Source organism: Lupinus angustifolius, chromosome LG14 (assembly GCF_001865875.1).
Source record: "Lupinus angustifolius cultivar Tanjil chromosome LG14, LupAngTanjil_v1.0, whole genome shotgun sequence".
In the NCBI taxonomy this organism is placed as follows: Eukaryota; Viridiplantae; Streptophyta; class Magnoliopsida; order Fabales; family Fabaceae; genus Lupinus; species Lupinus angustifolius.
In genome coordinates this window covers 13,264,681-13,278,023 of record NC_032022.1, presented here as the reverse complement: position 1 = coordinate 13,278,023, position 13,343 = coordinate 13,264,681, and the positions used below count along the sequence as shown (strand labels likewise).

The window sequence follows — 13,343 nt, the reverse complement described above, 5'->3', positions numbered from 1 at the left end:
TTTGTGGAGCTTCTATTCTTTGTGCCTGGGAGAAAAGGACAGTAATGAATAACCAAAAAAATGTTAAAATTAAAAAAAAGTGAAGAGAATCTCACATTATAATCTTCACATGGGAAGGTAAACACTAATGACCAAGCAGTGTCAGGTTATTATTAAATTCCTATACTTTGGCAGTGAATGATTTTTCTCATTATTATTAACATTGATTTGAAAGAGTGCTCTTCAGTTTTGCCACAGAAAACGACTCATGATTCTAGTCCCCAAAGAATAATGGAAAGGGAGGTTTAGGACTGTAAAAAACAGCACTCTGAAATTCCAGAACTACTTTAACTCCAAAGGCAGCTTCTTTTTTGTTCTTTGGAAGCTTTTTCTGATGCGATTCGCTTTCAAAGCAATGGAAATGATTATGAAATTTTCTTCCAAAAAAGTTAAATTATATTCCAACTTCTTTCAAGTTTCATTTACTCCTTCAAGATAAGATATTGAATGTTATTTATTAAATACATCTATTTTTTCATTTATAAAGTAACAAGAATTTGTAGATGACAAAGTTCAACCTCTCACCAAATCTCTCTCTTACTCTCAGAAGTTTTGTTGTGTTTCAAAATTCTTCAACTTACCTTTTTTTTGGGTTTTTGGGATGTTTAATATATCACCAATTTCATCTGTCATTTTCTCATTTCTAACCGTATCTCATGCTTTTTGTCCCTTGCCGGAATTTCAAGCCATGCCTCCTCATAAGGGTTCCATATAAGTAATGATTTAGTAACAAACAATAAAATAATGCTCAAAGTGCAAACATGCAGACAAAAAACATGAGTAATATATTGTCTATAATCCAGCATGCAAGATGGCAGAAGGGTAGTAATGGTGCAATGCAGAGCCACCCACCAATAAAGCAATGGTTGCTTTATGCTGAACCAGCACCACCCGCATTAAAAGTAACATGGTTTGTTTTAGTCACAACAGTACATAAACTTTGGTAGCATAGCATTTGTTGTATTCTCATAATTTAATTCCTATTGCTATAAGCTTATATATAACCCATGAATTAGGCTCCATAAACAGTAACAAACAGGGAAATACATATCCAGTGATGACTACAAAATAGTGTGAGCACATTTCTGATAACATGTCAAGATGAGCAGTGAATACTAATAGTAACACTTTTCTTTATGTATTTCCTGTTATAGCAGTGAAGTGTAATTACTTAAGCTTTTTCATAAACAAAGGGGTAGCCACGAAAATTGTGGATCGAGAATGTAACCCTTGATAATTTCTACAAAGTCATAGTAATATGCAGATAATTGCTTAGTAACATGTATGAATGTGGCATAGTGATTTGAGTTCTATTTGCAACCATAAACTATGTAAATTTGGTCAGTGTTGCCTCATGGTTTCATTAATGATAAACACTATGCCATGATAGCACCAGTCTATAACATATTTGACCAAACAGGTTTTAGAACCATTTCTGGTTCTGGGAAAAATGAGTTGTACAATAAACTCACAATTTCATCATGGCTAAAATGATTTCCTTTTTCCAAATGATGAAACAAAAATTGTAGTAGTTCGACACAAATTAAAACTTGTGAGGTTCTTACTACAAGGGCTTACACCCGCCTTATGCCAAGATACATAAATATTGAACACCAGAAGCATTTCAAATTGACCAATGACAAGATATCACAGGAGGAACTAATAAGAATAAGTGAGTGAGAAAGTTCAAGAGACTGACTATCTTTCATCAATTCCAACAGCTGTTGAAGGCTGCTCCTCGGACTTGTCCGAAGCCACTATAGATCTCTTATTGCCAGGCCCTGAGGAAACTTTGACAAGTGCTGGCCTTAGAACCCGATCTCTGAGCAAGAAACCACGTCGAGATTCTTTAATTATAATCCCTTCCTTGAAGTCTTGGGACTCCTCACGCCCAATGGCTTCATGCAGCTACAACAAAAGTAATCCAAAAATAAATAAATAAGACAACTTTTTTTAGAATTGGACTAACCTCCCTTTGATCTACTCTACTTATCGAAGCTTCTAATGGTTTCCTTTGCACCTACCCAAACCACCTAAGGTGCAATTCTACCATTTTTTCTAGAATAAGAGTTACAGAACTTTCTCCCTAATGCACTCATTTCTAATCCTATCTTGTTTAGTTCGTCCACTCATGTAATGCAATATTCTCATCTTTGCTATATTGAGTTTATTCTCTTGTTGAAGTTTTAATACTCAACATTCAGCTTCATATAACACTACAAGTCTTATAGTTGTGCGGTAAAATTTTCTCTTAAGCTTAAGTGGCACCTTTCTATCATATATGACACCTAAAGCACTTTGCCTTTTCATCCACCCCGCTTGAATCCTATGGTTTACATCTCCCTTAATTTCCCTACCATGTTACATGATTGACTCAAGATACTCAAATCTAGTGACTTGTGATATGGTATGATCTCCAATTTTTACCTGGATAGTAGGGTTCGTTTACCTATTGCTAAACTTATACTCCATGTACTCTGTCTACCATACCATAAGAATACATGCATAATCACCATGCTAATTGCTAAATTTAAACCTAAAGATGGCAATGCTTGAGCAGATCACTTAAAAAACAATTTGTATATCAAAAACTAACCTAACAAGCAAAGCATTGCTCACAAATTTTATGGCAACACACTGATATTAATTTGATCTTTAGCTTGCTGATAAACAAAAAACAAGGAACACACTTTTCAAGCAAAAATTCAATAAGAGACTATATTCTTGTATTCCTTGATGTAAAATCCATGTCCTTCCTTTTACTGTTTGTTGGTGGGTGGGAGAATGATTTTATGTTATTGAACACAGTAAATATGAAGGCTGATGCATCCCCTCTTTGTATAAAAATTGTTTCGAATGCCAATCAAAAAATAAATGGGAAAGTTTTTCTTATATAACATCATCTCACAGGTATTTTAGAATTTTACTTACCAAAGGATTAAAAGGCTTGCCCACGGTTGGTACCACGGAAACATGATTGCTTCTCAGAATTTCTACAAATTGCTTGTAAATACCTTGATAGCTGACATCAATCTTCTTCTCTTTCTCTGTTGCTGCTTTAATTTGTTGTTTGGATCTCTCAAAATTGTCCACCATCAACAAAAGTTTTTCGATGATTTTTTCTTGGGCATTGGACTGGATGTTGAGTCTTTCTTTCTCGAATCTTTTCCTAAAATTATCAAAGTCTGCCTGTAAGCGAAGTAATTTCTCCTTAGAAGCAACTTTCTCTGCTGACAGAGTTGATACTTTTTGAATCAGTTCACTTCTTTTATTTTCTGTTGACTGTATTCTCACTTCAATCGAAGATATAGCTTTTTCATCTCCGTTAAGAATGGCTTCCTTGTATGCTTCAATGAGGGCTGTCAAACTGGGTATTTGTTTTTTATCTTCAACATCATTTGTCCCTCCTACATCATTCTGTGTGTCCTCCGTTTCATCATTTGTCTACAGAAAAGAGTAAGAGAGGATTCAGCTAGGGATTTAGAACAGGTACAACCGCCAAAACAAAAGCAACCTATTGCGTCTTAAAATAATACAAACATCATGAGAATTAGTAATATTAAAACATGCAGATTATAACAGTGTCCATGAGGAAAAACTAGAAGTGTAAAAATATGTAATCTGTATGAAAAAGCAAACTGTATATCTTGGGCTTAGTTCAGTAATGAAATTACGATATCAATATCACGCCGGTGCAAAAAGGAAAGACAAAAACAAGTATTAAGGACCAATTTGAGCATTACTATTACACTATTTTGACATGGTAGCAAGGAAAGTAGAACTGTCTCATGGTTACAAACAAACTAGTGAGAATCCAAGATAATACCCAGTGTACATACATATTTATATAGCATTTGGTAGATGCATGTTCAAACAAGATAGAATAAAGCATCACACCCCACATCTTCATTTCAATCAAAATCTTCATCTCTACTTGAAAAAACACAACTTGGTACAACTTTAAAGCATATCATAAAACAAGCAAAAAAAAAATCTTAACTTTCAGCTAATATTAAATGCTGACATTCTACAAAGCACAACATTTTGGCATAAGTATGTTATTGTTAATCAAGATATATCACTTATAGATGTAATTAAGTGAGAAAAATGAAATCTTACAATTGGAAATGAATCGTGCGAATGGGAAGCGAGACAAGAGTTGAAAAGGGGTCTTGGATTAATAACAGAAAGTGAAGAAAAAGAAGATTTGGAAGGAGATGAAAACCCTAATATGGTGGTAGTTGAAGGTGATGAAAAAGGGAGGAAATTAGGTTTAAGAGATTGAAAGGGAATTAAAGGGAATGAAGAAACGAAACACAAAAGAGATGGATTGGAGAAGATTGCAGCCATTATTAATGGTTGAATTTGTTGTTAGATTATATGAACTTTAACGGAGGCTAAAGGATATTTATCTTTTTTATAACTTGTTGTAAGAAATTAATGATGGAACCCTCTCAAGTTTCGTTCACAACTAGAAAATGGGAAAATGGGCAATGATCAGAGTCATAGTCCATATTTTGTGGATAGAGAATGTAAATTTAGTCCACTTGCTTCTTCTAGTGTTTTTTCGGGGTAGGTGATTATTCTTTTGAGTAAGTATTTTTTATTATTCTTGATTTTTTAATTATTATGAAATTTAGTAGAATTTTACTCTATTATATTAATATCTTATTGATATTATTTATTGTGATTCCTAACATTTTTACCTTGAGTATAATGTAAGAGAAAAGAAAAGAATTCAAATAAATTAGAATGAAATGTGATATAATATATATTATCATCTAATGTTATTTGGTAGTATTAAAGTTTATTTTATTTTCTATTCAACGTCTTTGTTCAATTTATTTTTATTATATGTTATGATTACTATTTTTAATTATTATCAATGTTATTAGCAGATCTGCTAATTCATTTTAAAATGGAACTAATATGAGAATTTGTTCAAAAATAGTAAGAGTAAGTTTATGTTTGTTTTCTATTTGTGAGAATTTTGTGGATGTAAACTAAACGGGCTAGGCAGTTCATTATGTCATAGAATTGATTTTTTGACTTTTAATATTGGATGATCCAATGAAATTTTATACATTAGTTTCTTATAAGCATTTAAAGTTTTCTTAAATGTTTAAAAATTAATTACCTCATAACAGATACACATTCAACAAGTTATCCTAATAAATTTGTAAGACTTGCCTCTCCAACGTCAGAGGAGAGGATCCTAACTAACACTCAAGTGTACTAATTTGAAATGAGTGTTACATGTGTATGTTAAAATTTAAAGTTATATGCATCAAAGTAATAGTATTATTTTATCTAGAGAATAAAGTACTTCTTCATGTTATTTCTTTGAGATATTAAAATCATCACATATGTCATATTTAAATATTTTCTACAGAAAAATAAAAAGCTAAAAAATATAACTCATATCATGATTTTAGTAAATAAAGAATATAATTTATCTTCTTATATAAGGAGATAATTTATTCTTTATTTAATTGCAATTAAAATTTGTCTTTTAAACTTAATTCAACATACATAATAATTACTAATTATTTTCAAATTCATTAATTTGAATTTTATAAGGTAGTTAATATTAAAAATAACATCTAAATAATATATTTCTTTTAGCCCCAAACAATATCAAATGATGGCAACATTCATGATCAAAATTGCACTTAAAATGCAACAAAAAAAACATTGGTGGGTTATATTTTTTTCCTGGAGATTCCACCTGAATTTCGTTTAAAAAGTAAATTTTGATTTGAAAAAGTAAAATTTCAAACAAAATAAATTTCCAACCATTGCAAATATAAATCAAAATAGTTTTCACTAATAATTTTTAAAAATAGAAAATAATGATTAATATGACTCACATTTAATATTTTATCAAACCATTTTAAACCTTTTAATTTTTAAGTGACAAATTATACACAAATTATATTTGAAGGACCAAAATAAGTTATTCTTAAAAAATATCTTATGCTTATTCAATAATTAAACTTAAAATAAAGTTAGACATCGTTATTTAATATTTATTTGAAAGTTAAAACTTTGTTATTGATCTTATCTTCTTTTACAATTGAACGTTTGATAAATTCCAAACTTCATTACTGGAATTATTGTTGCGAAATATTTCCTTCTTTTTTGTTGATGCTTGCACGTTAGAGTATATTTTATTCATTAGGTTTACTTACTTGTTTTACACACTCTTTTCCTTTATTATTGGTACCACCAATAGCATTTTAATAAATATATATCAATTAAATATCAAATTTATTTTCTAAGTTAACAATATTATATGTGGTAGTATTCGATTGGTTTGGAATAGAAGGATAGAATTATTTTAGGATTTCCTTTCACCTATATATTATGAACCATTAGTTGGAGAACTTCTACTAATCACTTTAATAACTTCTACCTTTTAAACTCTTCTTCCTTATAGTAGTCCAAAAAGAACCTATTCATGTGCTTTTGCTACTTCATATGCAGTGCTAACATGAAGTGGCTGTTGTATTTTATAACTACATATTATCAACAATTTGTATCATTGAGTAATGATGATGATACTTAATGCATTTTTCTTCTTATTATTTTTCTAATTTTTAGTTTACAAAGTAAAGTTTTTTTCTTCTTGTTTTGAGGTTGCATGAGAGGTGGTTTTACCATGTTCTTCATTTGCTGCATTGCATTTCAATAGTACACGCATGGTTTTAAATTGTAGCCTCTTAACCCCTTTGTTTGTGAGTATTTTTTTGGAGGGGATGAAAAAAATTGTTTTGGAAAAAGTCTCTCTTATTTGGGAGTCAAGGGAAAGAGAGAGAATGATTTGAAGTTTTTTAGAGCCTTCTAAATCCCTCATTGTTAATTTTTATGGTTCCCTAACTTGGGGTTTTTCCATAAAAAAACAAACACTGTGAAAGTACCTAAATAACTTTAGTAAAATGTTATTAATTATATTTTTGTATATTTTCTATAGTTAATAAAATATTTTATCATTATTTTAGTCTCCTCCTATCGAATTTCATATTGCCAGATAAGTGAAAGATTTACTTTCTTTTCTTTTTCTCATTCCCTTCCTCTCCATCCCCGCCCCTTATCTCTCTTATTCATTTCCCCCCAAAACTCTTAATCAAAACTTTAGTTTGCATTTACTGCTCCAAAACAATGTGAGTAAATCACGACTTAGACTATGTTTAAGAGTGTGATTTTAGAGGATAAGAAAAAAGATGACTTTGGAAACCTTATACTTTTTAATTTTTTATATTTATAATTTCCTCAATTTAGGTTTTTTATGTAGACAAAATGTCAAAATACTTAAATATTTTTAGTGAAATTATATAATTATATTATTGTTCATTTCTTAGTTTTAACTACATTTTAAAAGGAAAAAAAAATTTGCATTATCATTATTGTTTGCTCTCTTCCATCTACATTTCATATTTTAAGTGAGAAATTTAACTTATTTACCTAAGTGAGAAATTTAACTTATTTATGTAAGTGAGAAGTTTAACTTATTTACCTACTTTTCTCCTTCCCTTCCTAGCCATTTGATCTATCTCATTCGTTTTCTTTATAACTCTCAAACATAACTTTAGGGTCTATTTATAACATATAAGTTAGTTTTTTTTGGAAACAAATGAAGTAAAGAGAACTTTTTGGAGAAACTTGTGAGATGTATACGTTTACAATTACTTCCCAACGTGTTTCTCCGTATATGTCATTGTAGGCTAAACCAATATGCACTTAACCATACCTAAAGAAATGAGGTAGGCTATATAAATTACTTTCCAACAGTTTAGAGGAAGTTAAAGATGCTGTCCGGTCAGCTTTGCAATGACCATTGTGGAGTTTGGAAGAGCAAGTTGTAAAGAAATGTGCCAGGTATAAAGCCTTTATTTATAAGTATGGTTTTCTGGTTTAAAGTGCACGCTTGTACTAGATCTCTTTAAAAAGGTTGCTAAATGATGGAGCTATACCCTTTACAAATGAAGGTCAAGGATAAATTTGGCTGATCCATTGATAAAGCCAGCAAGTAAAAAGCGTGATGCTTATGCCTGATACCAAATCTAGTTTTATATATAAATATAAAGAATAGTCACAAGTTAGGTTTAGATAGGACATAGGTCACAACAAGTGACTTGCCATTAGATAATACACTAATTAATATCTAAGGGAGTCCATCCATGTGGTGTAGGATATTGTTGCTACACCATTAATTGGTAATTATATGCTTTTATTGCCTATATAAGAATCTAAGCAAACTCTCAATAACACTCATTTTGGTGCAAGGCCAAAATACACAACAATATGTTAAACAATTTCGGATTTTTTTATTGGTATAATTAAGGTATTCTCTTACTCGATGGCTAACGAACTAATATGTTTCACAATATGTCATATGAAACATTTGAAAGATGTGATGCTCATTTGAGTGATGAGATCACTACTAAGTGAAATGAATTTCATAACTATTCTAAATGTCATGGCATTCCAGTTCATTTGCCTTACGAAGAACGAGTTCATAAGCAAATAATACAACTCATTTCTATAACCAAATCTCTACACTACTCAGTTGAATAACTATAACTCTTTCCCTAGAGCAGTTTGAAAAGTTATTTGTTTCCTTATAAGTAACTCTTTCCCTATGCGGCTAACAAATTACTGGTTATCTATATTTTTTCCTAACAAAAACTATATGCAGCATGTAATCACTGGTAACTTATTAAAAATCTACTTAACAGTTAGCAAATCCAACTCATGGCAGAAATTGTAACCAATGAAAAGCGTTGGGTTATGTCAAAAATTAAGACAAATAAGACTGCAAAATATGCATTAATCCTACCAAGGAACAATCATAAATCCAAATCACACAAGAAGCAAGATCAGAAAAACTAAAAAAAGGTAATAAAACTTGTCCGGAAATCTTATAAAGTTTGTCAGACATTGACACACACTTAACAGAATATAAGCAAGTTAGTTTCGCTGTTCCAAGTTCCAATGAGATAACAAAAGAAAACTAGCACACCATATTAGTAGATCATTACTGCAACGTCAGAAGGGAATCAGCTTCCTGCAGCCCTGCCTGCTGAAGCACCTGCATGAAAGACAACCAAAGTTAAATATGTAGTGATGATCATAACCTAAATAAGTAGGATGAAAATCCCCCATTATGATTTCCACTTTACTGTACTCCAAGTAAAAGCATCAATTAGACTTGACTTTGGTTTCATCAGAATTATTATTGAAGTCAAACAAAACTTGTCAGGAATAGAAGCAGATAAATATACCAGAGACTTGACTGGGGAAAAACTAAATCTATGATAACAATCAATTCATAAGAATGTTTCATAAGAATGTGTATGGAACCAAATTTACCTAGCACTTAGTCAGAACAAATCCATTGTTAAAATAGGCTGTATGTTCAAATAAGATTAGAGACAGTGCCATAAATGATATTGAGCTTTCACAATCCATTCATGTGGTACATATTTTTGAATAAGGCTTCACTAGCAGATTTCATTGTTTGATTCATTTCTAGTTAGAAATTCAATTCACTTGGATATAAGCATACCTGTACAGCTACTTATTTACTTGATTTCACAAATAATGTCTGTCATCATCAAGCCTGTTCAGCATTTTTGAGTAAGCCAAAGCTTGTTCCAGATTGTCCATGTCTTTAATTTCATTGTGACAGTTACAGCTATCATTTCCTGTGCAACCGGTAAGATGCAAAACGCTTTCAACAGGCTGTTTTGTTTCAATGGTGGTACCGAATAGCTGAATTGAACCAGACCCAGGTTTCGTTGCATTGCAGTTGTGGATCCCAACACATTCTGTACCAAAGGAATGCAAACTACAGTGGCTATCTGGTGACAAGTTGTCAGATTGAGAACTACCAATATTTAGCTCTGTTGACACATTTTTCAAGCTTGGCGCTGTGTAGTTGCCAAAGGAATTACCCAAACGCAGATTATCCATATCACTAAAAAAATTGTAATAATCAGTTGTAGAAAATAGATTATGCCTGGCTCCCTGCATGCCGGCAGGAAATGTACCATAACTCGACAATGTTTGATTAAGCTGTCCCATTGTTGAATTAGTGTATCCTGTCATAGGAAAGAAAGGGTCTCCCTTTCCATCAGTTAAACCCACAGAACCCTGAGCGGCTCTAAACCTTTTGGTTAGGGGGAATGCTGTGCGAAGTGTAGGTGTGGAGGATACAGGTTCAAGCTGCCAAGGGCTGAAAAACTTTGCATTCTGCAAGACTTCAGGTTCATCCCATGCAACCTACAATGTTAAGATCAGAAATATCAGTAACTTGAGATAGATCATAACTTTTAGAACTACAACTTCTGTAACAAAATGATCTTTCAATGAATATAATATTTTGTAATAACTGACATAACATAATACTAAGATTTGTTACAACAACAAGCAATACTAAGATTCGTTTATTAGAAATTAATGGGGAGACCTATGTCTCTAAGAAATTCCTTCACTCAAGTGCTTATGTAGATAGATATGCATGAAGGGAGAGAATTCCAACAACACTTGTTAACATTTTGATAGGGCAAGCCAATTAAGATGCACTCATACAAACAAGAAAGAAACTTACATAATGGTTCTTCTCATAAAGATTGCAAGAAACAAAGACTGTGTATGTGGTACAACCAGAGCAAAATAATATCAAATATTAATAATGCCACTAGTGGCACCTCTATGTCCATCAAAATGACTAAATGAGCAAAATCATGATTGTTAATTCTAAAACATCGCTTATACTTTTAATAGTGATACCATTAAAATGACAATGATGTATATTATAAGATAAGAAAATCTAGTTCTGTATGATTTTTACCCCACAACAAGACAGTCGACTTAGCCTCATTCCACTAGACATGGTCACCTACATGGATCAAATAACTAGGTTCCATCCTTTCAGCATCAGTTTTATGTTTTCATAAATTACATGTACCTATATTCCTTATGAAGCTAATGGAGAAAAATATCCTTGTAAAAACAAAAAGTTATTGAGACTCCGTAACAGAGCAAGCAACATATCCTGCTCCATACCAAAACATTTTAAAGCAAATGTAGAGTTTTAGCGACATAGGCCTTTGTGGTTGATTAAAAACTCTACTCTCATGCATCCTACTCTTTCTTTCGTTCTTTATTACCCCAGCTGAAGAAAAAAGACTCGGTGCAATACATCATATAAGTTTTTTTTATTTTAGCACCCCTACTCACATCTGATTTAGAATCTCATTTTTTCAAAAGCTTCAAATTAGATAGCTCTAGGTGGTAGATTAAAAGACACTTTTGCCCAAACGTCCTATTCTTTCTTTCTTAACTCAGCTAAAGAAATACTCCGTATAATCCCATACACCCTATTCTTTCTTTACTAACATAGCTGAAACAAAGACTCAGTGTGATTCCTCATACACAAGTTTCACACCTGAAGTCACACTTTCAATCTCACTTTCAATTCAACTTTGATACATTATTCAGCCAAACAGAATCAATAGTGTGGCTAAACTTTTAACATAATATGACACATACCTGAATCCTATGCCAAGGAGAACCTTGCCACAGCCCATTCTCAGGAACACACACAGCAGACACTGTGCCCTGAAACCAGCTCATCCTAGACGAATCCTCAGTCTCCACAGCCATCTTCACTCTCATTCCAGGGCTCCACATTATCCTCATCGCTGCATCCACAATCTCTGCCTTCACCACAAAATCTGACCACCCAGCACTTGGATAATACACAACCTCAAACGGCATTCCTTGCGCTGCCAGTTCCGCCGCCCCAGCAACCTCCTCCGGCGCCAATTTCCCCTTCCCGTTCCTCGAAAACCCCTCCTTCACAACCGTATCCTCCTGCTTCTTCTCCACATCATCATCCCTCTTCCTTGTACCACGAACAGCAAGCATCATCGCGGACCAATTAGTGTCATTGCCTCCTCTGCCGCAGCTCCTAGTGGAAGCCCTTTTTGAGCGGCGAACTCCAGCAAACACCTCCCCTTTCGAGTTCTTAACGAAAACCACTGAATCGCCCGCGACAATCTTCTTGAAGTTGACGAACTTGCTCCAGCCAGTGGTTAGCAAGTGCCGGCGCGGCGTCCCTCGGTAAATGTGGCGAAACTCCCACACATTACCATGCACATCAATGATCCTCAAAGTCTGAAAGGGCGGATCCTCATTGAAATTCAGCGGCGGGAAAACCGAATCAGCACAGAACCTCGGAACAGAGAAACCACCACCATTGTTAGCATCAGACGGCGTCAAAATCTTAGCAAACGAAACAACAGCATTTTCATCACCGTCACCGGAACTACTATTATTACTAACACTTCTACTATCACCACCACCGGCTATAGCCGGTGGAGGAGGAGGAGAAGAAGAGAGATAATTCTGAAAATCAGAGTTACGGTTGATAGGGTGAAGAATGAGTTTAACGAAAACCTCATCAGTGTTATGATCAGCGAGAAATTGAACATCAACAATGCGACAAAGAATGCAGGGATTGGAATAGACATTACGAGATAATCCCTCAGGAATTGATGAAGCTTGATCAATATGACCTTGAGGGAAATAGTAAACCCTAGAATTGACAACGGGAATTTGAACGGAAGCTCCGGCACAAGCACGCCAAATTTTGACGTCCATAGGCGAAGGTTGCGAGGGAGGCAACGGCGGAGGAGGAGGAGTCGACGGCGGTGGACACCGCATGATGAATGAAACGAGATCGAGAGAAAGGAATAGAGAGAGAATTGTAATGAAGAGAGTGAGGGTTTGATTTAGGGTTCAAAGTTCAAACATGATAATAAGTAGTAGTGCGAGAAAGTTTGCTGTGTCTGGTTGAAATTTGAAATACTGAAAGCAGTTCAGATTAGAGTGAGAGAATAGAAACATGGACCCAAGTGCATAAACGTTATCAAATAGTGTAACGGAATCGATTAATACGGATTTTGTAACCTATCTTTAAGCTTTTTTCTCTTCTAACTGACTCCTACAACTAGTAGTGTCCTGCGATCATTATCACTTTATCACTTTATCACAATTATTTCAAAAAACATAACAAGGACAAACAAACATTCTTTTCTACAGTAGCCACGTCACGGTACGCTTCCCACTCCAAAACCAAAAAGTTATTTCCAGCTAGTTATTTCCTTTAATTTATTCAATCATTCACATTTATCATATTTTTAAAAACTGGGAATCCACTTATTTTAGAGTTTTAGATTTTTAAACTTATTCTCTATCATATCCATCCATTAGATAAATTTAATGGTTTAGATTTA

The 13,343-nt window shown here is 33.3% G+C and overlaps 2 protein-coding genes across 4 annotated transcripts; both read right to left on the bottom strand.

Moving 5' to 3' along the window:
* LOC109326973 (protein GrpE) lies at window positions 631-4,466 on the bottom strand. Of its 2 annotated transcripts, XM_019559928.1 has the most exons (4): window positions 4,159-4,466; window positions 2,971-3,483; window positions 1,739-1,947; window positions 631-737 (listed from the first exon to the last, which is right to left on the bottom strand). In XM_019559928.1, coding segments are annotated over exons 1-4 (954 nt in total). In that variant the 5' UTR covers window positions 4,390-4,466; the 3' UTR covers window positions 631-736. The 2 variants fall into 2 exon arrangements, with proteins under 2 accessions (XP_019415473.1, XP_019415472.1); XM_019559927.1 differs by lacking the exon at window positions 631-737 and having other exon boundaries at window positions 1,424-1,947.
* Window positions 8,839-12,953, bottom strand: LOC109326149 (auxin response factor 17-like). 2 transcript variants are annotated; one of them, XM_019558825.1, is made up of 3 exons: window positions 11,596-12,953; window positions 9,608-10,323; window positions 8,839-9,130 (listed from the first exon to the last, which is right to left on the bottom strand). In XM_019558825.1, the coding sequence occupies exons 1-2, from the start codon at window positions 12,769-12,771 to the stop codon at window positions 9,634-9,636; spliced, it is 1,866 nt and encodes a 621-aa protein (XP_019414370.1). In that variant the 5' UTR covers window positions 12,772-12,953; the 3' UTR covers window positions 8,839-9,130; window positions 9,608-9,633. The 2 variants fall into 2 exon arrangements, with proteins under 2 accessions (XP_019414370.1, XP_019414371.1); XM_019558826.1 differs by lacking the exon at window positions 8,839-9,130 and having other exon boundaries at window positions 9,492-10,323.

Coding starts and splice junctions, on each gene's coding strand:
- LOC109326973 (XM_019559928.1), bottom strand. CDS start 4,389: ATGGCTGCAATCTTCTCCAATCCATCTCTTTTGTGTTTCGTTTCTTCA. Junction 3,484..4,158: donor CGCACGATTCATTTCCAATT/GTAAGATTTCAT, acceptor TCTTTTCTGTAG/ACAAATGATGAAACGGAGGA. Junction 1,948..2,970: donor GCAAGCCTTTTAATCCTTTG/GTAAGTAAAATT, acceptor CTTTTGTTGTAG/CTGCATGAAGCCATTGGGCG.
- LOC109326149 (XM_019558825.1), bottom strand. CDS start 12,771: ATGCGGTGTCCACCGCCGTCGACTCCTCCTCCTCCGCCGTTGCCTCCC. Junction 10,324..11,595: donor CTCCTTGGCATAGGATTCAG/GTATGTGTCATA, acceptor TTAACATTGTAG/GTTGCATGGGATGAACCTGA.